General features: G+C 42.0%; 1 protein-coding gene across 1 annotated transcript in view; it reads left to right on the forward strand.

The window, feature by feature from the left end:
* The window catches only part of LOC136884148 (uncharacterized), a 239606-nt gene that overhangs the window by 54208 nt on the left and 159407 nt on the right, over positions 1–25991 (forward strand). The window contains exons 3-4 of the mRNA XM_068229811.1: positions 17926–18069; positions 19505–19722. Coding sequence (XP_068085912.1) covers positions 17926–18069; positions 19505–19722 — 362 coding nt within the window. The remainder of the gene's footprint in view (positions 1–17925; positions 18070–19504; positions 19723–25991) is intronic.

Genomic DNA, 25991 nt, shown 5'->3' on the forward strand with positions numbered 1-25991 from the left:
CCTTAACCATATGCCCCATCACTCATACTCGTGAAGAAAGTTAGAGTACTCGTGCTTAAGTGAGGGCTGTCTGCTGAAACGCCGTTCTAATTGAGTTAGTCTTGACATGGCATGATTGAAGGAGTTTCCCAGAACCTCAGTTTTCTACTTGAAGTGTAAGCGAATTATAAATATACCTGTAGCATCCCTAGTAGTATTCTCTGTAAAGAGTTTTTCTGTGGCTCTCTCTTCTCTTGTCATGACTGGTGACCTAAGCTCTTCTATTTCCCAGAACCGTTGTAGTTGGATGTCTAACCTGTCCTCTGACTTCAAGAAACATGTAGTTAGAGTAAGATGTTTCTCTTCCCTACGATGGTACTGTCTAGAAATAATCCATCCTGGTTCAGTGTCTTGAAGAATAGGATAATCTGGTGATCGAGTTCTGCGCCCAGGTTTCAGTAATGAAAAGAAATGTTCTGCACCTATTAACAATTCCATGTCACCTGGCTGGAAGGACTTGGGGTCAGCAAGCTTCAAGTAAGTGGGCAAGTTCCAATGCTCATACTGAATGTAACTACTGGACATGTTGCCTGTGATACGTGGAAAGACAGAGCAAGTCATACTCACAGTAAAGTTACTTACAGTGGATTGCAATTTTAACTGAACACTGTACCTTGATTGAGAAATGGAATCATTTATGCCGCTGATTGGTATGGGATTCTTCATTTTATTAAGGCCTAATCGCTGTGCTAGACTTTCAGTGCAAAGATTAACCTGGCTGCCACTGTTAAGAAGTGCCCGCCAGACCTGCATTTGCCCCCTAGAATCTACCTTCACCATGGACGTGGACAGCAGAACCCCTACAGGGTCTCTTGTATTGCAGTATGTGTGAGAGGCTTTGGATGCAGTTTGATGGGCTGTACCTCCCTCTCTACCTGACGGATTACGTAATGAGGTGTGATGCTTCCTACTACATAATTTACAGCCACGTGATTTTCACTGTTTGGCAGAATGCTCTGTACGCAAACAGTGAAAACATAAGTCCATTTCCTTAACCCTTCTTTGTCTATCTTCCACACTTAAATATCGGGTGATTACCATGGCAGCAGGGAGACCTTATGAGACTGGTAGTGGTGTAAGTGTAGAGTGGCTGAGTATCCCCTTGAGGTTTAGGCTTATTTCTGTCAGCTTGTTGTCTGTGTGATGGTGCAGTGTGCTGTGAGCTAGGAAAGTTCTCCAGAGCTTGCCGTTTGTGCTCAACAAATGACAGCAAGTCATCAAGTGATGGAACCCGAATGTCTGCCTGTGATAATTCCCAGTCTCGTCTAGTACAAGTATCAAGTCCTTGAGCATACAGTTGAGTCAAAATAACTTCATGCAGTGGAATGTTAAGTTCTAGGGCCTTGAGTGCATTCAAATGACTATTAAAAGTGTTAGAGTACCTTAACAGTTCTGTAGCTGTGAAGAGTGCCTTAACGTGAGTAGCTGCTATTAGTTTCTTGTTCTCAAATCTGTCCTTCAACATTTTCCACGCTACCTCATAATACGCCTCTGTGATGGGTAAATTTTGAATTAATTGGCTGGTTGGGCCCTTGAGTACAGATGCTAAGTAGTTAAATTTCTGGACACATGGCAGATTATGGTTGTTATGGATCATAACTTGAAAACTGTCCGCAAATGAGAGCCAGTTCTCGTATTTTCCACCGAAATGTGGAATGTAAATAGCCGGCAACGTTAAACTCGCGACGCTGCTGACCTGAGTTCTTTCTGAATCTACCGTGTCGCGTGATGCCTCTCCAAGATTTGCTATTATTTTACTCATTTCGCCCTTTACCTTGTAGTATTTGGTTTCGAATTAGGCACGCGCCTAATCATGAGCTTGTTCGTTTTCAACGTCCCCTAATTCTAATTCTGACTGCACGTCATCAAATTTGGACATTAATGCACTCATATCTTCGTATCGTAGTTTAATTTCATGCGAATTCGAATGTTGTTGAGCGATGAAATTCTCAACGAAAGTTTCCGAGCGGGTAAGTTGCGCTTTAAATCGCGACCTGTGCTTAAGAAGCTTTTACCTTGTTGAGGATTCCATGATGGAGGGGGTAAGACAAGAAAAAGGAGAGCCTTAAATGAATAGTACTGACCTGCCTTCTCAGTTTCGTTTACCTCTGGTGCTGGAACATCGAACCCGGGACTGACGGATGATGTCATTAGTGAACTTCCAAGTATTTCCATGTGACTGTTGAAACTAATCGTCCATACTACACGCCACGCTGCTCCGGCCCGGAGGACCATGTTTTGAACGTAAATTACTCACTTCATTAAATAACATTTATTACACGTACGACACTTATATAACACATCATAAATACACTGACTGACAGAGCAAATGCAACACCAAGAAGGAGTGGTCAGAACTTTATGCCAATTGCAGGGTAGACTGACGTCACTGAGGTATGCTCATGATGTGAAATGCGCCGCTGTGCTGCGCACGTAGCGAACGATAAATGGGACACGGCGTTGGCGAATGGCCCACTTCGTACCGTGATTTCTCAGCCGACAGTCATTGTAGAACGTGTTGTCGTGTGCCACAGGACACGTGTATAGCTAAGAATGCCAGGCCGCCGTCAACGGAGGCATTTCCAGCAGACAGACGACTTTACGAGGGGTATGGTGATCGGGCTGAGAAGGGCAGGTTGGTCGCTTCGTCAAATCGCAGCCGATACCCATAGGGATGTGTCCACGGTGCAGCGCCTGTGGCGAAGATGGTTGGCGCAGGGACATGTGGCACGTGCGAGGGGTCCAGGCGCAGCCCGAGTGACGTCGGCACGCGAGGATCGGCGCATCCGCCGCCAAGCGATGGCAGCCCCGCACGCCACGTCAACCGCCATTCTTCAGCATGTGCAAGACACCCTGGCTGTTCCAATATCGACCAGAACAATTTCCCGTCGATTGGTTGAAGGAGGCCTGCACTCAGAAGACTACCATTGACTCCACAGCATAGACGTGCACGCCTGGCATGGTGCCGGGCTAGAGCGACTTGGATGAGGGAATGGCGGAACGTCGTGTTCTCCGATGAGTCACGCTTCTGTTCTGTCAGTGATAGTCACCGCAGACGAGTGTGGCGTCGGCGTGGAGAAAGGTCAAATCCGGCAGTAACTGTGGAGCGCCCTACCGCTAGACAACGCAGCATCATGGTTTGGGGCGCTATTGCGTATGATTCCACGTCACCTCTAGTGCGTATTCAAGGCACGTTAAATGCCCACCGCTACGTGCAGCATGTGCTGCGGCCGGTGGCACTCCCGTACCTTCAGGGGCTGCCCAATGCTCTGTTTCAGCAGGATAATGCCCGCCCACACACTGCTAGCATCTCCCAACAGGCTCTACGAGGTGTACAGATGCTTCCGTGGCTAGCGTACTCTCCGGATCTCTCACCAATCGAACACGTGTGGGATCTCATTGGACGCCGTTTGCAAACTCTGCCCCAGCCTCGTACGGACAACCAACTGTGGCAAATGGTTGACAGAGAATGGAGAACCATCCCTCAGGACACCATCCGCACTCTTATTGACTCTGTACCTCGACGTGTTTCTGCGTGCATCGCCGCTCGCGGTGGTCCTACATCCTACTGAGTCGATGCCGCGCGCATTGTGTAACCTGCATATCAGTTTGAAATAAACATCAATTATTCATCCGTGCCGTCTCTGTTTTTTCCCCAACTTTCATCCCTTTCGAACCACTCCTCCTTGGTGTTGCATTGTCACTGTCAGTCAGTGTACATAATACTGGGTATTGATGGGCAGATGCCCTCGACAACAGTCAGTCACATCCTCCCGTCTCCTCCCGCTCGAGGCACCCAAGCATAAGTCTCTCGTCTCCCTTACATCCACATCACTCCCAGCTGGAGGCCTCCAAAATAAATACACACTGAAGGGTGCTGCTATCTGTCCTAAAGTGGTAGCGAGCAACTATGTGACACGCGAACACGATTTCGGTGGCACGTAACATGAACATAATGTTTTAATATAGGTCTTGTGCTACAGACAATACATACCGTATAGTGCTTCACGTGTAAGAAATAAATATCGAAAATCTAAATATGTTCCATCCGGACGTGCAATGTGGAAACACTGCTACACTGATAGGACCGAAAGTCAAGTGAGATAACAGTGTCGTTTTTTGGTGGTTTTGTATACGGACCTCCAAATATGTTTTCGGTGCCGAAAAGGACAGAAACTTAACAAAGGTAGTGACTGGATTTTTCAAGAACAGTGGACAAGGGAATTCTGACTGTTAGAAAGAAGTGTTGCCTGTGTTCGAAAACAATTGTATTCATCACATTTAATGTAAAGTGCCATTTCGGGACTAATCGTTCAAATGTTTGTCCCATGCTAAATGGAGAAAGAAGAGAGTTCGTGTCACAAAATATCGAGCATTAAACAAAACAAACTAGTTCCTTTGTATCATTTTCTTTCAGTCGCTTTACGTCGCACCGACACAGATAGGTCTTATGGCGACGATGGGATAGGAACGGCCTCGGAATTGGAAGGAAGCGCCCGTGGCCTTAATTAAAGTACAGCCCCGGCATTTGCCTGGTGCGAAAATGGGAAACGACGGAAAACCGTCTTCGGGGCTGCCGACAGTGGAACTGGAACCCACTATCTACCGGATGCAAGCACACAGCTGCGCGCCACTAACCGCGTGGCCAACTCGCCCGGTAATAATATTTATTGACGAAGTGTGTTACAAAGGGAGCTTATTTATTTATTTATTTATAAATAATGTGTACTCAAAACTTACATATTTAAACATGGTTTTTTTGCAGTATTTGCAAAATACGACTACGGAACATGCAATCAAATGTATTTACAAGATATGTATCTAATAAATAAATGAATCAGTAAATAAATAAATTAAATAAATAACATATTATGAAACATAATTGTGAATTTGGAAAGGAACTCGCGGGGGTGAGGGGTGTTGTAGGTTATAGGTATTCCTTAAAGGAAAATAAAAAGTGGCACAGTCAACACTTGAAAATAATAAACCAGACTTAAAATGGCACACTAGTTGGAAAAGGTTCGCCATCCCTGAACTAGGTCGTCTAGCCATAGCTAGGCCGGAACATAATTTTTTAAATAGTTACAGTTTCCATCATTTGTTTTTGTACATCACCTTATCCATTCATTATATTTTACTCTGTGGCTGAAGAGGGCCTGACGAAGGCCGAAACACGCCCCAATTTCTCTAAAATCATAATCTCCTAATTGTTTTTTTTTTTTGCTAGTTGCTTTACGTCGCACCGACACAGATAGGTCTTATGGCGACGATGGGACAGGAAAGGGCTAGGAGTGGGAAGGAAGCGGCCGTGGGCTTAATTAAGGTACAGCCCCAGCATTTGCCTGGTGTGAAAATGGGAAACCACGCAAAACCATTTTCAAGGCTGCCGACAGTGGGGTTCGAACCTACTATCTCCCGAATACTGGATACTGGCCGCATTTAAGCGACTGCAGCTATCGAGCTCGGTCCTAATTGTTTTAATATTCTGAATTCTATAGATTATGGTGGATGTTTTTTTTTTCCCTTTTTAAGGGAATATTCTAGGAGCTGAACGGGAATGTAGTCAAACATCAGTAGCACTACCTGGTTAATTTAGTATTTTACTGCGGGTCAATATTGATATGTAAGCTCGCTGGTAACTAATTACATATTGGTGTTAGTTTACTTCCACTCGCGTTACATTGCCTGCGGTCCACTCAAGTGAAACAGTTCAGAGTGAAAGCTGTGAAACTCTAGCGCAGGACACGAAACTGTGGCAACATTTACCGTATCACCAGAGAGACCGGCTATTCGAAGTTAAAAGTCATTTAATCTAAACTGATCCAGTATTTCCGAAATGAAAACGATTTTACCGATTTCTTATTTTGTGGGGGAGGTAGACTACATCAACGGTTATCCCATGTCTGTTAGAAGACCAGAATAAAATGGGAAACTTAAGAGTCCATACCTGAGTCTGACATTGCTTCGACCCAGCGTGTTGGCCGTGCGGTTAGTGTCGCGCAGCTGTGAGCTTGCATTCGGGAGATAGTGGTTCTCCGTGGTTTCCCATTTTCACACTAGGCAAATACTGGGGCTGTACCTTAATTAAGGGGACCTTGTAGGTAACGAATGTCCCATTTAATTCAATGCTAAAAGTGAACATATTGAGGTACACCATGTAGACAATGTAACCATTACATTACCTTTAAAAAATTCATGGATGTAGCTCATGTTAAACAATGTCATGCATATTTAGTACATTTGCACTAATGAAGTCTGAGAAATAAAATAAGTAATTAGCTGATGATGCATTTCTTTTCAAAAAATCAAAATTTCCAATGCTCTTCACACAAGTATTTAAACTTCTACAAAATATATTGCCCTAAATTTGCATCACTTGCATTATTTGGGTATGGAAAGTAAGTTCAGTAAGTTTCATTGTTATAGCTTTCTTACTTTTCAAGAAATATGTACCTAAAACTGAAAAAAATCACTTTTCTTGTAATTTCAATTTAAATTTTTAATAATGTTATTTGCTTTACGTCCCACTAACTACTCTTTTACGGTTTTCGGAGACGCCGAGGTGCCGGAATTTAGTCCCGCAGGAGTTCTTTTGCGTGCCAGTAAATCTACCGACACGAGGCTGACGTATTTGAGCACCTTCAAATACCACCGGACTGAGCCAGGATCGAACCTGGCAAGTTGGGATCAGAAGGCCAGCGCCTCAACCGTCTGAGCCACTCAGCCCGGCAGATTTAATTTTTTTTTTTTTTACCAATGGAAATACTGTATTGTATTCATAAATAGATCATGCCCCATAATCTGGATCATCTGCATCATTGCCTTCGTCACTCTTCCTTTGAGTGTTCCTCTGATTCTTTCTGGCATCTTGCCAAGTAACGTTGGTTCGTATTTCAGCCTTGATCACTCGCTAGTGGTCTATATCATTGAGGGTTTGATTGTGTGTTGACACCTGGTTCAATACCTAACAGCTTTAACACTTTCTTCTTGCCAGATACTCCTTCATTTAATCACAAAACTGCATCATACACATCAAATTTCATTGTTTCCAATCGCACATAGACAGGTTTTGGTACCCTTGTCCATATTACAGAACTGAAACATTCATTTGGATTTTGTGTGGCACCATGCAAGCATTATTTTAGGGGATCTGGCTTGCTTAGTTCCATGTAAATAGGATTTATTGCCTGAATTACTGGATCAGGTAAGAGATGTTTGTGGTCATAGGTGCTTCCTTCTTTTTAATTTTATAGGGACCTGCACCATGTATATGTAGTTCAACTTTTTCTTGGAAGCACTTAGTTTATCTTGGATGTTAGGTTCACTTTTGCACTTATTGTTTCTTATTTCAATAATAGTTCCTTTAGACTCACTACACTGACTTATGTTAGAAGTGTACTGAGTACCTCTAAATATAGCTTTGGGGGAGAACTTCTTTATCCTAGGCATTGTAAGATCTATATTTTTAACACAATTCAACACATGCACACAAATTACAAAAAAAAGCTGAGAACTGACAAGTATTCCTGCCCAAACTCTGTATCCAGAGAATAAAAAAGGCAACTGCACATACAGTACTGCCAATACACGTGTTTAAATATTACCTTTGTGAGAAATATGCTTCTGTGACACTGCTTTTCAGAAATCTATGTCTTTTAGTTTCGGCATGTATAAAAGGGGCATTGTGCACTGTGGCACAAACTAATTTATGTTTAAAAAACTAACAGTCCGATCTGCATGAAACAAACTAAGATTTATTCCGAAAAGTGTGGGTAATTAAACTAAATAATAAAATAAATATCACCGAGCTCGATAGCTGCAGTCGCTTAAGTGCGGCCAGTATCCAGTATACGGGAGATAGTGGGTTCGAATCCCACTGTCGGCAGCCCTGAAGATGGTTTTCCGTGGTTTCCCATTTTCACACCAGGCAAATGCTGGGGCTATACCTTAATTAAGGCCACAGCCGCTTCCATCCCACTCCTATCCCTTTGCTGTCCTATCGTCTCCGTAAGACCTGTCTGTGTCGGTGCGACGTAGAGCAACTTGTAAAAATAATTCAAAAAAGCCTCCGGGTATTGAACTAAAGAACAGAAATAATTATGTAAATAAGTTAAATTTGGCTAGGGTTTGAATAAAAAAAGGAAACCGAGTAACGAAACAAGCGATTTTAGGCTGTTTTTTTCGGAACAGCATTGAGGCCGGAAGTGATATTCAATTGTTTCTCTTTAGTTTGATAGAGCTACCCCAGACTCACAATTTGAAACTTTTCCGAAGCCTTTAGTCCTTCAACTTTCGATACAATTGAGGTAATTGCTTAATTTTCCGTTTTTCGTAGTGTGGGGACCCCTAATTTGTGAGCGTAATTTTCCGTTTTTCGTAGTGTGGGGACCCCTAATTTTTAAGCTTAAATTTTACGTTTTTCGTAGTGTGGGGACCCCTCATTTTTAAGCTTAAATTTTACGTTTTTCGTAGTGTGGGGACCCCTAATTTTTAAGCTTAAATTTTACGTTTTTCGTAGTGTGGGGACCCCTAATTTGTGAGCTTGATTTTACGTTTTTCGTAGTGTGGGGACCCCTAATTTGTGAGCTAAGAAATGTTTTCAATATTTTTAAAATATCGTTGTTTTGTAACCAATGTTTTTCGACACAAAAGTTAGGTGAAAAAAGAAGGAAAATAGTTCTAATGATGATGTTAATGCATTTTGCTCAGCTGCTGGGAACTAATCTGTTATTCAGAAGCAAGTAGAACGTGCTGCTTCAAGAAGCATCTGCGCCGGCTCTAACCATGTTACCACAGATGTTGTCAGCACTAGTTTCCGGCGACATTGCTCGTCCGCATAGAATCTGCAATTCAACTGCGACGGCTGTGTATATCGAGAAAATGAAATTGGTATAATAAGGAGACTTCACAATCTCGCGCATATGAATGTGTATTCCATAAGAGGATACCTTCATTTAGCTGCTTGAATCGGTAATATGCTGGTAGATTTTATTGAGTTTTGTATATCTACTTTATTCATATTATCCACCCATGCATATTCTGATTGACTTCTCTTACAGAAAATCCAGGGGAGTGCCGATTGCTACTGGTTTGGACAAAGTAAGCGAGTAAGAACTAGAGATTGTCAGCTGCTGTCAGTACGTTGGAGTAACTGTAAAAATATTTTGCAAATTACGTGGCTGGCTAATTAGTAGACCTAGTAGAAGCAAAAACAACGTGTGAAATTAAGAAATTCGGAGAGTTGTCTGTGAAAACAACACTCAATTTATTCAACATTAAATATCACAATTTGCCACATAAGCTATAGATCTTACCTGGAAATATCTTAATATTAAACATCGCATTTGTATAGAATAGAATAGAACACTCCCCGAAACTGGGGCGCGAGTAATCACTTATTGTAACACAAAATTTGTTTTGATACATGCATATTAAAACATTAAACAGTTACCTTTAACTTGTTAACTTTTTTCAGTCTAATTTCTAAATTTTAGTTTCTTTTTTTCTTGACAGATTTTTTTTACAAGTTGCTATACGTCACACCGACACAGGTAGGTCTTATGGCGACAATGGGACAGGAAAGGGCTAGGAGCGGAAAGGAAGCGTCCGTGGCCTTTATTAATGAGAAACCACAGAATACCATGTTTAGGGCTGCGGATTATGGAGTTCGGACCCACTATCTCCCGAATATTGGATACAGGCCGCACTTAAGCGACCGCAGCTATCTAACTCGGTTATTTATTTTAATAATAATAATAATAATAATAATAATAATAATAATAATAATAATAATAATAATACTCTACTCTTTTACGGTTTTCGGAGACGCCGAGGTGCCGGAATTTACTCCCTCAGGAGTTCTTTTACGTGACAGTAAATCTACCGACACGAGGCTGACGTATTTGAGCACTTTCAAATACCACCGGACTGAGCCAGGATCGAACCTGCCAAGTTGGGGTCAGAAGGCCAGCGCCTTAACCGTCTGAGCCACTCAGCCCGGCATTATTTATTTTGTCCTAGACGTTAACAGAGTCATACACTCATATAGTCTAGGACAAACGTGTATCTTACCCTCCCTAAGTTGTTTTAGTGCTTAATTATCTCATCAGTCTTTATAGTGTTACCCTACAATTACAACATACCTTTGAATGAACTGAATGACTGAGAGAATGACGGAGTGCTTATATTTAATTCGCATGCAGTTTAACAGTTGTAGGTTTAAAACAGGAAAAATAAGAGACATAATTACTTTTAGGTTTAAATATAATATTAAATGTAGCAAGGGGCTGCCTGGCCGTGGCGGTAAAAGCGTGCTCGGTTCGCCCGGAAGGACGTGGGTTCGAATCCCCGTCAGGAATACGTAAAATTTAAGAAACGAGATTTCCACTTCCGGAGGTGCGTATGGCCCTGAGGTTCACTCAGCCTACACCAAAAATGAGTACCAGGTTAATTCCTGGGGGCAAAGGCGGCCGGGCGTAGAGCTAACCACTGTACCCCACCACGTGCCGAGGTTAACAATGGTGGAAGCCTTTACCTTCCACTCCTCCAAGGGCCTTCATAGCCTGTACGGAGGTGACTTTGCTTTGCTTTGATTAAATGTAGCAACAGATAAATTGCTGTACTGTAGTTCTTTTTTATTAAGTTAACTGTTAAACAGCATGCGAATTACAGTCAGTGACCGGGTCAGGGATGGAATGAATGAAGCCCCCATCTAGCGGCGAGGATAGGAATTGTGCCGGCTGGCGAAGCCTGTCGCACTCCTCTGGGGCAATGATTAATGAATGACAGATGAAATAAAATGTTAATGGAGAATGTTTCTGGAATGAAAGATGGCAGAGAAAACCGGAGTACGCAGAGAAAAACCTGTCCAGTCTGCGGTTTGTCCAGCACATATCTCACATGGAGTGACCGAGATTTGAACCACGCCCTTTTGCCACATACTTTTTGAAATATAAAAAGTTCTTCCCGGTGCAATTTCCTATTCAATAATTTAACAATTGTGTAGAATTCTTTCTCTCGTTCTAATTTTTCTTTATATTCCCTTCCTAGATGTTTTACTCTAATTGCCTCCGCCTCTCTACAAACTCTCAAAAGATGCACCTCTTCCATTATTTCCCCACAAACTACACAACGGTTCTCGTAACGTTTCTCTCTCTGACCATTTGTCCCATTACCCACCACACCACACCTCTTACTTCTCTGTTGGTGAGCCTTTCTTTCTTAATTGACTTTTTTGAGTAATTTCACAGATTTCGAATAACCTCCTTTCAGTCTTACATTCTGCCATCAACATTTGCTTGTCAACATCGTGCACTCTAATCGTTACATTCTTGCACCAATTCTTGTCTTTCTTCTCCGTCTATCTATCCCAATATTCTCCCATTGCTATTCTATCAAGCATCCTTTTAACTTTCGTAAACCAGTAGTTATCAGTTAAATGTTTCATCTGGGGTTTGTATGCTAAATTCAATATTACCTCCCCGCCCCTCCCCCCCCCCCCACGTAACCCCTTCTTAATCTCAGCCAATATTTTACTAACTTTCCAGCTGCATCTGGTTGTATGCTTATATCTTCACGTAATATTCTTACTCCATCGAATGGAATGGAATGGCGCATGGCTTTTGGCTTTTAGTGCCGGGAGTGTCCGAGGACAAGTTCGGCTCGCCAGATGCAGGTCTTTTGATTTGACTCCCGTAGGCGACCTGAGCGTCGTGGTGGTGGTGGTGGTGGTGGTGAAGGCGACACATACACCCAGCCCCCGTGCAAGCGAAATTAACAAATTATTGTTAAATTCCAGACCCTGCCGGGAATCGAACTCGGGACCCCTGTGACCAAAGGCCAGCACGCAAACCATTCAGCCGAACTACTCCATCGGATTTAAATGCTGTATAAATAAAGAATATAACCATGCAACTACAGTCTTCTTCTTATTTTCCTACCGCTTTTTCCTACATCTACGGGGTCGCGGGTGCGAACTGCGTCGCACACGCTAATTTGGCCCTGTTTTACGACCGGATGCCCTTACTGAGGCCAACCCTATATGGAGGGATGTAATAACTATTGCGTGTTTGTGTGGTGGTTGGTAGTGTAGTGTGTTGTGTCAATATGTCGGTAGTTTTACTGGTACGTAAAATAACTTTTGTGGAACAAAATTCCGGCACCTGGGCATCTGCGAAAACCGCCCAAAGTAGTCAGTGAGACGTCAAAACAGTAATATTATTATTATTATTATTATTAAATGGTTTATCATTCACTTGTTGAGTCACTTATATCATATGGTGTACTTCTAAGGCAAGGAAAGAACGGTTGAGGAACCCGCACGAAAACGTTCCGCTTGAGTTATTGAGTAGAGAGAACGTGAATGCTCGATACTCATTTTTTGTCGACAAGCTGTGTGAAATTGCTAACGTATATCGATAAGTTATTATGCCAAACAACAGTGAACATAGAAAAGCTCTTACGTTAGTACAGTTGATGCAGCCACCATGGACATTTTCTTGCCCCTGCTTGGCAGGCCACCCATCCGTCATCCATGCGAGCACACTACCAGCTACAGGCGGATATTGAGGGTCTCCGAACGGAATGGAAGCAAGCCAGACACATCCTCAGCTTGTAAGGTCAGTCGTGACTAAAATCTCATCTCCAGATTCAATTTGTAAAGCCGTAAAATTCTCTCGTTCGCATGAAGAAACTCTGTTAAGTGTGTTATCTGTAGGAAAACGTTTGCTACTATGCTTCTTACAAAGTTTATTTGGTTTGTCACTCACGTACACATTCTACTTTAGTATATTTAAATATAGCCTACCGTGGCCCAGTTTCGTTCTGTAGTAATCTCCTGTGTGAAATGTTATATAAGCATATCTTAGTATGTACCTTTTTTGAGTGTTGCTAATCGTCATTAATGTTTTATTAGAATATACAGGATGAAAAAAGGGATTCCGAAAAACTGTCGGAAGGGTTATCGGCAGAGTATTCTGATGTCAGAAACCCAAGTTGCTGGTTCTCATGACTGCGTAATTGCATTTGCTTGGTGTGAAAATGGGAAACCACGGAAAACCATCTTCATGGTTGCCAACATTGGGATTCGAACCCACTATCTCCCGGATGCAAGCTCACAGCCGCGCGCCCCTAATCGCACGGCGAAGTTATGAAACAGAAGCAGCTATATTATAATATGTATTTACTAACGAGAAGGTTGGAGTGGATATCCGAATCAAAACGATAATATACCAATAATACGTACCAAACAGATCGAAGAAGTGCGGTTAGGGACGCGCAGCTGTGAGCTCGCATCCGAGAGATAGTGGGTTCGAACCCCACTGTCGGCAGCCCCGAAGATGGTTTTCCGTGTTTTCACATTTTCACACCAGCCAAATACTGGGGCTGTACCTTAATTAACGCCACGGCCGCTTCCTTCCCATTCCTAGGCCTTTCCTATCCCATCGTCGCGATAAGACCTATCTGTGTCGATGCGACGTAAAGCAAATAGCAACAACAAGATCGAAGAAGAAGACGGAATAAATAAATGCACTACAAAATTCCCACCCAAATGGTGGGGGGGGGGGGGCGGGATAAATCCCGGAAATATATATCGCAGCCTACATAACACGTCTGTCTCTTAGAAAGAACAGAGATCCACTGCAAAATGGCTACCCCCAACACTCGACTCGCACTCCCGTTAGTAATAGCAAGAAAGGGGGTGGAGGGAGACAGACCAATCACGTGCAGAGCACGACACAGGACTCTACGGAAAAGGATCCGTCCAGTTCTGCTCACATATTAAGAGGGACATGGTTAAATAAATTCCAGTGTTAAAATATCGTTACAACTCTCCCCTCCCATAACCCCCCCCCCCCCCAACAAGGGAATGTAATAGAGGGTAACATGAAAAATTTTAAAGCAGGAGAAACATAAAATAACATGTGATGTAAGTTACAAATAATTCGAGTGGCAGAAATTCCAAAATGTAGGTCGAGGCCGAAAGGGCCTGGAAGGCGGTAGACAACGTGGCCAGTGTTTCCAGCGCGCATAGCCATCGAGATGAAGGATAGAGGAAGATGTAGAATTCCACCAGAACTCAGGAATGGTGTACCGTGCGGCAAGGTAATTGATTTTCTCGAGAGGAGTTGGCTTCAGGACACCAGTAATTATTCTACAGCTTTCATTGAGTGCCACATCAATCTGTTTTGCGTGGGCAGATTTGTACCACGCTGGAAAGGCATATTCACCAGCGGAGTAATATAAGGCTAGAGCAGTAGTTCTAACAGTTTGTGTGTGTGTGCCCCAAGTAGATCCAACAAGTTTTCTAAGTAGTGTGTTCCTAGAAGAGACCTTTTGTTTTACATTGATACAGTGCACCTTGAAGGTGAGGCTGCGATCGAGAGTGACGCCCAAGTATTTAGAATGGAAGCAGTGGTCTAGCGTAGCTCCATTCCATGTCACAAAGAGTTTCCTCTTGGCTTGTCGATGTCGTAAATGGAATGCTCAAACTTGGGTTTTGCTCGCGTTTGACACAAGTTGGATTTGATCATAGTAGTTGCCGAGTTCTTCCAGGGCAGGTTTCGGGGTGCATTCTATCGCTTCAAAACTATCTGACTGGACAGCGAGAGCAAGGTCATCAGCATTGATGAAACTCTTGGTGTCTTTAGACTGTGGCCGATCATTTGTGTATATATTAAATAACAAACTATTACTTGAATAAAATACAACAGACTGGCAAGTTCATGAAAATATAGTTAGCTCATAAAACCACAGACAAACAGGACAAGGAGAAACAAGGAAGGCTAAAAAATCAAAGTTTCAGATATAAAATGAACGAAATTGGTAGGTCAACATCCTCCTAGCTTAATAAAATGAATAAGTGACTACATTAAAAATCAGGTGATCCGATACAGTTTGAAAAAGAGCATAATACCCCATACCAGAAAACACCAAATTCAAAATGATGTCGGGGGCCGATGCATACCCAAAAAACGACAAATTCCCTAAGAGGGCCTCTGGAAAACAATCTAAACTAATAATGTGAATTACCTCACATACGAGACGTCCCATACCGTCCGTGATAACCTTGCCTAGCACTAGGCATCTCAAGATTAAATAAAATACACCCGCCGAGACATGGGTATATGATGACAATTGGCAATCGGTAAGACAAGGGAAAATATCAGAGTGAGTCTCGAAGACCCCATAATTGACCAGACTGACAACAAGCTAACACTCCCCACTGCCAAGATGCACAACAGATAATCCCATACTTATCTGAGAAATACATCGTGTACAACACAAGGTTGGCTACGTGCGAGAACAAGGGAATAACTAGATAGGCACGGAAAACTTTTCCCAGAATCAGAACATAAAAAGAAGAAAATTTAGAACACAATAAGCAATAATAACCACCAGACAACAGAATCATAGAAGACTAGATCTTCCAGATGGTACATAACATGTCAGACAATGGAGATAGTGAGAATGAGGTACAATTTTGTAGGAGTAATAAATTCAAGACACCAGAGCTACTCAGGGAAAACAGGTCGTGCTACTAGCTAAAAAAAAATTTCTCACAACAGCAACTACCCACATAAAGCAAGGGATAACAGTTAAAATTCAAAGGAATGCCAGGATTCATTAACATGTCCAGACAGAGACATCACTAAATTCAGTACTGATTAAGGCTAGGGATTTCACCCATAACTATCCATCAAAATACCAGCAACACATAACAGTAATAAATGTTTATAATAATTTTAGTTGAACACCCAAGATTAAATCAGAGACAGGTAACTGAGAAAAGCAAGACAAAATTTTCCCTAGAGAACAGAAACCATAAAATAATAAATGAAATAGATAAGAAGAATTAATTCAAGTCACTACGAGATTACACACACACGCACACAATCAACCAGGTCCCTTACCAACATGACATAAGTGGTAACTAAAAAGGTTATGTAACCCACCAGAGTGTTTTATGCATCACCCACAATAATACCAATAACCACAAATAACAACAGTAACATTAGAAACACGTACCAAACCAATCACAGGCAAAAGGATTAAGTGTCCTCAGTACATCCCCGATATGGGCCTAAATAAGAGATTTCAACACATGGATGCAGAAGATAAGCGTACATTAAAAACACACAATTTTATTATAAGATGTAACTCGTAGGACATTGACAACGGAGTATCTGGCATAACACATTGAGTATTCAAGGCAATATTATAAAAAGGAATAATTTTGAAATTCGCTAAACCAGAATAAGCAGAACATCATAGTGCTGAAATAAATAACATGGTATTAAACATATTAAACTTAGCATCTTAGAGAAATATAATGTTGAGGTTAGGCCTAGATGATCAAAACACTAGGATATACTACAATAAGTGACATATCTTCAAGATGTTCATAAAATCTGCATACATCACACTTCACATAAAGCTGGGTAAATAGAGGCATATTATGGTTTAGATCCACACAGTGTTTCAGTGAGAAAATTACCCTAAAGGGTGGCTAAGAAAACAAACAGGACACTATCAAGTTACATTTCCAATACGATTAATAAATTCAAAATAAAGGCCACAGACTTACTTGTTGATGCTCCAGGAGGCCAGGAAGAATCAAATTAAAATAGTAAACCCTTTAAATATGTTGAGACCCACCAAACCAACTCCAGAATGATCAAATCAAAAGGGTACTTGCAACAGATAAACATCCATACTCCAAGCAAATATGTTAGGTGGTAGAAGCCAGAAGCACAACATGAAAATAAAACAAACAGGATTAATAGAATGCACCAACCAGGGTAACAAATACGCCTAATACATTAACAGAATTAGCAAATTAGAAAAATAACATATCAATAAATGAGGGGTTAAATTAATTAACTTTTTCATCAATCAGTTACTCGAGGTCACAATTGCAATTCTCTGCTACCACTGTAACGTACAGTTAATATAAATGAAAACACCTAAACGTGGCAGGTAATAAGGGAACACAGTAACTTAAGAGGTGCACAGAAAAGTGTTACCAAGTACCAAGATCAGGTTAGGTAAAGATTCGCACACACTGTACACTTACACAGACAACATGCATACCACTACAATGTCACTACACCCCAAGTCAAAATAAGAACAGAAAAATATTAAACATGCAAGAACGAACAATGACAACTTACCTCAAAGGGATAAAAGAGTGGAGAGCAAGCTTAGAGCGGATAATGCAATGGTGACCTCAGTATCAGATTAAATCTAGTAAATTTTAGAGGTTAATTACCAAACGATGTCATGAAAGGATAAGACAAATATTAGAAATGTTAAAATGTAATGACAGTGAATAAGAATTACAGGTTAGTTAATTAATCTGGTCTGGTTAAGAATTAATGGCCAAGAAGAAGGAGGAACAGGGTTTTAGGCAATTAAATAAATTGAGAAGGATAAGAGGAGAGAAATGAAACCAATATCTTAGTACGGTGAAAATACAAGAGTACAGTTACAGAGTACATTACTGTTACCCGGGGGCAGGAATCAGGAAGCGAGTGCCCACCCAAAAAATAATCCACATTATCTTGTATAAAGCATGTGCCTGCGAAAAGCAGCGGCTATCTTCTCTTGCCTGGTGTAGGTGTCTTCTCTCTCGCTATTTTTCCGAGGTAGTTGAAGTTGTGAACTCTTTCGGTCTTACCATGAATAATAATATTAATAATGATAATAACGCAATAAAGAAGGGACATTTTCATTATGCATTAATTTGTTTGTAATATCTTACAAAGCCAGGCATCGCCAATGCTTTTTCATATGCTATAACAGAGGAGTCTGATACTTTTGGTAGATTTGTAATCGTTTTGCATATGCACGTTCAGTTTTAACAGCCATCATTTCTTGTTGTTCCAGGCTGGGAACCTTGGTCTGACTGGTCGGCATGCAGCGCCTCCTGTGGTGAAGGAACTCAGGAGAGACGGCGGTTCTGCAGACAGAAAGGAGACTGTCAGGGATACAACAAGGAGAGACGTCGCTGTAACATATTCTCGTGTGAAGGTGAGTGTAGACTTTGAATAAGGTAGAAGTTACGCTTCAGAACTCTTCGTTATTTTCTAACTGAACTGCGGTATATACTACTACAATCAATAAGTTAGTGGGCTGGCGCCTACGGTGTACGCAACGCAGTGTACACCTATGTACGTACTACAGTCAATAAGTTCGTGGACTGGCGACTACAGTGTAGGCAACACACTGTACACATATGTACGTACTACAGTCAGTATGTTCGTGGACTGGCGCTACCAGTTCAGGGATCACGTAGTCTTTTGACCTGCCTTTTCGGGACTTCTATCCGCCGTGGAGATACGAACGATTTCGATGTCATAATTTGAAATATTTCGCTAGCAGATTTGCATAACTTTTGGCAGAACCGTAAATTTGGCTGTTGTTCAAACAACGACATTCTCAAATGCCGCCACTCACATTCAACTACCCTTCACAACAGAGACCGTAGTTCTGCTTATATTGTATGCACACAACTGCATCTTGCTTGGACTAGGAAAGAACTGCCTGTCACGACAACATCCTCCGAAGTAAGTGCACCACAGCGACACTAGGCGACCAGTCAACGAACGTACAGCCAGGAACTCATCTTAAGGGTCTACAATACCATCTCTAGAGGGAAGGAGACTAACGATAAGTGGACGAGGCAAGTTGGAAAAATCAGTATTGCATTTGCACGGTAGAAACGGAGCAGGACCTCCGCTGATTGGCGAAGGGTTTTCTTCTCTGATGAACCCCGTTCAGTACTTGATCGACCGGATGCACCCTGACGTGTCAGGCGAGGAACAGTGAAGGATAAACCACACTGAAGGCATCGCTTGTAGAACCCAAACTGGAGATGGCAATGTTACGGCCAGGGAATTTTATCATGCCATTCTCTAGGAACACCTATCCATATGGAGGGCCACCTCGACCAACTTCGTATGAATTCATTCTTGGAGACGACGTACACACATACACACACTGTTCCCTGGCCGCCTTATTCTCCAGACGTGAGGTAATACAATATTTGTGAACCATCTCGTTTGTCATGTTCGTTCCCTGGATCCTTCGACACTCACCTTCCAGGAGCTGTAGGATATGTTGCAGGTATCATAGCTCCCATCTACCTGTGGTCATATATCAGCATCTTACTGAGTCACTCCCAGCCTCCTAGTGATCGGGTATGCTGCCTCTCGGATCTCGTTCCATCCCACAAGCACAGGATTGGCAAAATTAACAGAGGGGGCCCCTTTTATTAGGTGAAATATCCTTAGAATTGTATCCGTTTGATACTTACTATTCAGGAACGTATGAATGTAACATGTTAGCTCTGCGATTGATATGATACTTGCACATTGCATTATTTTAACCATGTATAGAACAACTATCAAGTCTATAGTTAGGGCTGCTGATCGATTGAAATGTGGATATTCTTATTTATTTTCAGGAGCGGTGGACCCGCTTTCTCTGGAAGATCGCCGCTACTTTCATCCTTCTCGGGCTCAGTGGGAGCATGTCCCCGCCCGTCCCTCAGCCTGGAGACTCAGACCGAACTCCTACATCTGGGTGCCGTCGTCAGAACTGTTCCCAGTCAAGGAAACTAACAAGGCAGGAAGTTTCCCTCGAGAGTTCACCCTGCTCGTCACATTACGTCTTCACCAACAGGTAAGCCATTTATCTTCAGTAAAATTGAATACATGCGATAAATAGTAACAGATTTCTCTCTCACTTGAAACTAGGCATTCATAGGGGAGATTGGGAACAATTGTACGTCCTTCTCCTACTACCGTCCTCAGTGGCGTGCGGTGAACATATTCATTACCCCAGCGCCAAAAGGGTTTTTAATGTATAAACAGTCGTAGCACCACTACACTCTCTGAATTTAACATTACCATTTTATAACGCTGCATTTTTCGTGGAAAGCTCTACCTGAGAAAGATCTTTCAAGAATATTTTCAACCACATGCCCGCACACACTTCCAAATTGATATTCACAGCAGTGACGACACCATCATAACTTAATCTATAGCAGATTTTAAACAATGTACTTACAGTTTCATCTGGTGACGCTTCGGGATAGATAGTACAGTCATGGTTTTCACAAAACTACCCTGGAACTATTTGTTTTTTAATTAAAAAGCCTAATCTAAAGTAATTGACAAAATTTAACTGGTATTTTACCGTCGTGGAAGTTTTAGAGTTTCACTAGCATACTGAGTGTACGTGCATCAACGACAGACGAGGGAAAAATATTTGTCAAGACGTATAACACACGTTATATTCATGAAGAATGCCACAGAACTCGCGAAACCTTCACCTATAATGCAAGAGGAACACTACAAAGATTCACTATATTGAAACAGGAACGCCCGTACTTCAGTTTATCGGAGAGCATGAGGAACGACAAGGCGTGTACGGCCCATGCTAAGAGAGTGAGAGAGAGAAGGGTAGTGAAAAAAAATGTTCATGATTAAGTGGATTCTTCAGTTTATTCAATAGATATGCAAAGAATTGTCACCTTTTACAGCTGAATCGTGGAGTTGTCCCTGAAGGCGTGGAGAGGACGTCGTCTTGCGGTCGGCGTCGGCGTTGTCTTCCGTCGTTGGTGTTTTCTCTGTATTAGTGTTGATGACTCGAACCTGAGGCAGGAACGGGGAAATGTGGAGCTTCCACATTGGACGTCATGGGACACTGGTGTGACACCTCTCTAAGGCGAAGCACGCCGAAATAGTTCCCACAGTCAATGATGTTGAACGCACTTTAGCAGCAAGGATAAAGTTAGAGTCACAGTTCCACGAGGATAAGATGGAAGGAATTATCGTATTTGGAATAATAAACAAACGAAAACAATCTAGGACCTTCCGAGGTGCAGTGATTGAGCACTTCATAAAGAAAATTAAATTCACCGGGTACAGTCTCTGCACTGTACTCCATGAGCACAATATTCACACACTAGTTGAAATAAACGACTGTCCAAGTTCTGTTACGTCGTAATTTTCAGAAGATTATCACTGGCACTTAAGATCATACGTGATTCTGAACAGGTTATGATGGGAATTGGCATGGTTCCTCGGAAAGAAATCACGATACTGTATTCCACTGTCTTTAAGAGGGAATGTTGGCACAGTTTATTACGAACACAGTTCAACGGATAGACACAGTCTTTAAATGAAATGAAGGTCGGCACAGTTTTATTACGAACACAGTTCCGAAAATGGATAAACACAGTCTTTAAATGAAATGCAGGCTGGCACAGTCTATGCTAGAAACACTATCGCTGTTTTCACACAGTCTTTAAATGAAATCGAGGTTGGCACAGTTTATGCTAGAAACACAGTCATTAAATGAAATCAAGGCTGGCTAGAAACACTATCGCTGTTTTCACACAGTCTTTAAATGAAATCAGGGTTGGCTAGAAACACAGTCTTTAAATGAAATCAAGACTGGCTAGAAACACTATCGCTGTTTTCACACAGTCTTTAAATGAAATCAGGGTTGGCTAGAAACACAGTCTTTAAATGAAATCAAGGCTGGCTAGAAACACTATCGCTGTTTTCACACAGTCTTTAAATGAAATCAGGGTTGGCTAGAAACACTATCGCTGTTTTCAAACAGTCTTTAAATGAAATCGAGGTTGGCACAGTTTATGCTAGAAACACAGTCTTTAAATGAAATCAAGGCTGGCTAGAAACACTATCGGTGTTTTCACACAGTCTTTAAATGAAATGAAGCCCACGGAGAAAGCTTCTTACACTAACGTTTCTGAACTCAAGTATACAGCCGGACCGAGTGACGAATTATATCGCGACGTGCTTACTTGCACACACACACACACACACTGAACTCACGGCTTACTGCCGACTCCCCTCACTCTCTGCCTACGGCACACTGCAGCTGCACACTGCACACTGTCTGCTTTACCCCAGGCTGGCGACTCGCTTATATTGCCGAAGGTTGGTGGGCGTGGCTACACATGTGGGCCCCAAGAAAATTTTATATCTTGGCCATCTTTACACCGATTGACACGAAATTTCGGCTAGCAGCGTTCATTATTCCTGCCTGCAAGGTGACGTTCTTGAAATATTGATATTACATTTCGTTCATGCAGCAATGCTATGGAACACGAAAGAACCTTCTGCGTGACGTCGCTTGTCCTTGGCCGGTGTTCTAGAACATCGCGAGCTTGCTTGCAGTTCCCACTATGCCTGTGCGCTCGGCGCAAGTTTTAAATGCTTACGGCCGGGTGTTAGCGAACTCCTCTTAATAAGAGAATGAAACGTGAATGCTCGTAGGGCGTTCCCGTTTCATCTCCCCCCCTGCTCGGGAAAAAGAAAATTGCTGGGCGATTTTCTTTTCGCTCATCTCCTAGTAAAGTATTTCAGAAATTTGAACAGTCTTCTCACTATAGCCAGAGGATTAATGTAAGGTGTGACGCATTTTGATATGATTCCATCATTCTCCATCTGTTTAATGATGACCCGAGCTTCTTCCAAGTACTTCATGGGTATCGGATAAGGCCGTTTCTTATAAGGTGAAGTGTCAGTAACATCTAAGTGGTGCTTGAAACCCTTAATGACTCCAGGTTTCTCGGAAAATACGTCTGGAAACTTCTTGAAAAGCTCTTGGATTGCCTTTATTACTTCATCATCATCGTAATCTGGGCTTTCAGCTACATTGGCGTAAAGCGTGAAGTTGTAGTGGTCCTCGTTCAACTCATCATCGATGATGGACGCCATCTGGTCCTCTACGGGTCCCACTTCCTCGGGTCGCCCCTCTTCGTGGACGCTTTCTTCGACAGGCGGAGCCTCGCTCATCTTGCCTTCTACTATGTCCATCGGGGTCTCACATTCCGGATTATTCACGTCATTATAAGTAACCAACTGTAGCCCTACAGATTCGACGTGGAAAAATTTAATCACATTAGCGGGATAATCAATGATTCCCCCATGTTGAATGAGAAAGTCTGATCCAAGGATTAAGTCAAATTTCATTTGCGTCAAAATCAAAAATAGATGTTGGAACTTAACACCACCAATTTCTAACTCAAGAAACGCTTGGAATTTGCATTTAATAGCTTTGTCAGGAACTATGCCTTTAACCTTAACTTGAGCAACCGGCAAGATGGAGATGTAGGTCGTCTCCTGCGCCACATCTATTAATTTCTGCGAAATTAGTGAGGCTTGCGATCCTGAGTCTACTAAAGAGTGGACAATCATATTGCCTAACTTAATGATAATGATCGGTAAGCCGCGTTGTATCTGAGGCTGTCGTGGTGTTGAATCCTCATATAGTAAATCTGCATCCTCTAAATACCAATGGTTAATGAGTGCACTACATACTACCTCTCCTCCCTCCGGGTTTTCAGGCAATCTCTTTATTGCTTCGTCAAAGTTTTTTTTTGGTACCCGTAGCTCTTGGATCCATTTCCGTTCTCTCATTTCTTCTCTGCATCTCTGCCTGGTATTCCAAAGAAGCTGCTCCAGGTAAGCCCTCTTCCCTGTTCTTATTCCTTACATATTCCGTAGTCTCTCTCCAACGTTTCTCTAATTCTTCCCGCTGGGAGTTCCTATTATCATTGGGTTGGTTAGCTGCCTGCCTCCATGAAGGTCCAGGTTGAAACTTAGCCCTCCCTTCGTAGGGACGATTCCTAGATCTTCTGTACCGAAACGGAATATCTCGGCGAGTTTCTCTTTCTTCTCGCGGTTCTGGAATTACTTGAACCGGAGTCTTCATTTCCGTAAAGTTGGTCGTAGTTTCTTTGGTTCGACCTGCTTTTGCTGCGCTCTGAGTGTGCGCAGTATCGAGTTTCCTCAGGACATCATCGAGCTGCTCCAAGTCCTGGACGTTTGCTGCCACCAATATTTCCTGAACATTTGGTGGAAATTGCAGCGTTATGACCTGAATAAGTTCTTGCTCCGGCAAAGGAGGGTCGAAAAACTGCATCTTTTTAAGCTGAGATATAAGATAATCTGAATATCGCGAGGAATTAACGGATGTGTTATACTTTCTGGAGTATAATGGAAGTTTTATCAGGTGCTGAGCCTCAGCACTCCAAAAGCGTCTTAGTAAGGCTTCCTTAAACTCTTCGTAAGTGTTAATACTGAATTTAAAAGCGGTAAACCACATTAACGCCTTGCCTTCTAACAATCGGGACGCTATTCGTAATCGGCGGTCGGTCTTAACGTGATTTTCTTGAAAGAACTCTTCGAGGTTGAGGAGAAACTCCTTAGCAGTATACTCCTCCTTCCCCGAAAATTTGGCTGGTTTTCCTCAGTTATTTTAAAAACTGTGGAAACATTCATGGATTCTCCACTAGTGTTGTGAAGGCTAGATGATGAAACATCCTGTTCGATTTGCGATACTTTGCTGTTGAGAGCTTCTATACCTCCTTGGAGTTCAAGTTTTAGGGTTTTAATTATCCCCTGTACGGAATTCTCAATTTCCTTGACCTCCTTTTCTATGTCGGTCTTGGCTTCTGCTACATCGCGACAGATACGAGTAATCTGCGTGTGAGCATTATCTAACTGAGTCTTGACACGTTTATCGGCCTCCTCTTGCTGACTTTTCAGAAGAGTAATTTCGTTTCCCAACTTCATGAAATTATTTTTAACAGATTAATGAAGTTTGTCTTGAATAGAAGCGATTTTAGTTTGCGCAAGAGATAATTGAGCATGGGACTCTTGAAATTCTTCCTTTAAGCTTTCTACTTCTTTAAGGACTTCCTGAGAAGAAGACGGGAAAGCAAGTTTTAAGTCCTCCGCCACTTGCGATTTTATATCTTGCTTAATGGTTTCTAAGTCACGTGTTAATCTTTCATTTATTTCCGTAAACTTAGAATCCATTCTTTTGTTAGATTCTTTAAATCGTTTTTCAATTTCGGCACCTGCACTATTGAGCCTACGTTCCAAATTATTATTAACTTCTGCAAACTTTTGATCAACAGATTCTGTCAATTTTACAATGTTGGCATCATTAGCCTCCCTAAGTTGACCTATACTAGCCTTAGTGGCTTCCATACGACTTTCCAAGGCCGCGTTAGATTCAGCAATCCTACGCCCGAGATTAGTGTTACTTTCCGTAATCCTGTCATTTAGACTGATTTTTAAATCCTCAATGGCAGCTAGTATATTTTCCATATTAATGTCGTTATTTTCACAAAATGCAGAAAATACAATCATTCACCTCATACGTAAAATCACCATTATTGTCCAATGGTAAAGATCAAAATTTCACCAACACAAAATATCAAACACCCTTGTGCATAAAATTAAATATCACCATTATTGTCCAATGGTAAAGTTCAATGTTTCACTGACATAAATATCAAAAATTTATATGAGACTGTGCATAAATATTATGCCTGAAATGTTTTACATAGCAAGAGAAAGAGAAAGAAAAAAATAATCACTTGTGCCATAAACTTAATCAGAGTTCTGTGCCAAAAGTTAAAAATTTCGCCAAAGTCATTGAATTGAACTTCGTAAAATTTTAACACATTCACTGAACTGGAATTAACGTACGTACTATGCACTTTTATTTGAATTGGTAAGTTAAGATATCACTGAATTCAAAGTTAATTTTTATCACTTTACTCTCTTTAATCGGGCCCCAACGTCACGGGTGCCACTATTCACTCTCTTTAATCGGGCCCCAACGTCATGGGTGCCACTATTCACTCTCTTTAATCGGGCCCCAACGTCATGGGTGCCACTATTCACTACCTTCTCTCTGAAACAGGAACGCCCGTACTTCAGTTTATCGGAGAGCATGAGGAACGACAAGGCGTGTACGGCCCATGCTAAGAGAGTGAGAGAGAGAAGGGTAGTGGAAAAAAAATTTTCATGATTAAGTGGATCCTTCAGTTTATTCAATAGATATGCAAAGAATTGTCACCTTTTACAGCTGAATCGTGGAGTTGTCCCTGAAGGCGTGGA

This window comes from Anabrus simplex, chromosome 12 (genome assembly GCF_040414725.1).
Source record: "Anabrus simplex isolate iqAnaSimp1 chromosome 12, ASM4041472v1, whole genome shotgun sequence".
NCBI lineage: Eukaryota > Metazoa > Arthropoda > Insecta > Orthoptera > Tettigoniidae > Anabrus > Anabrus simplex.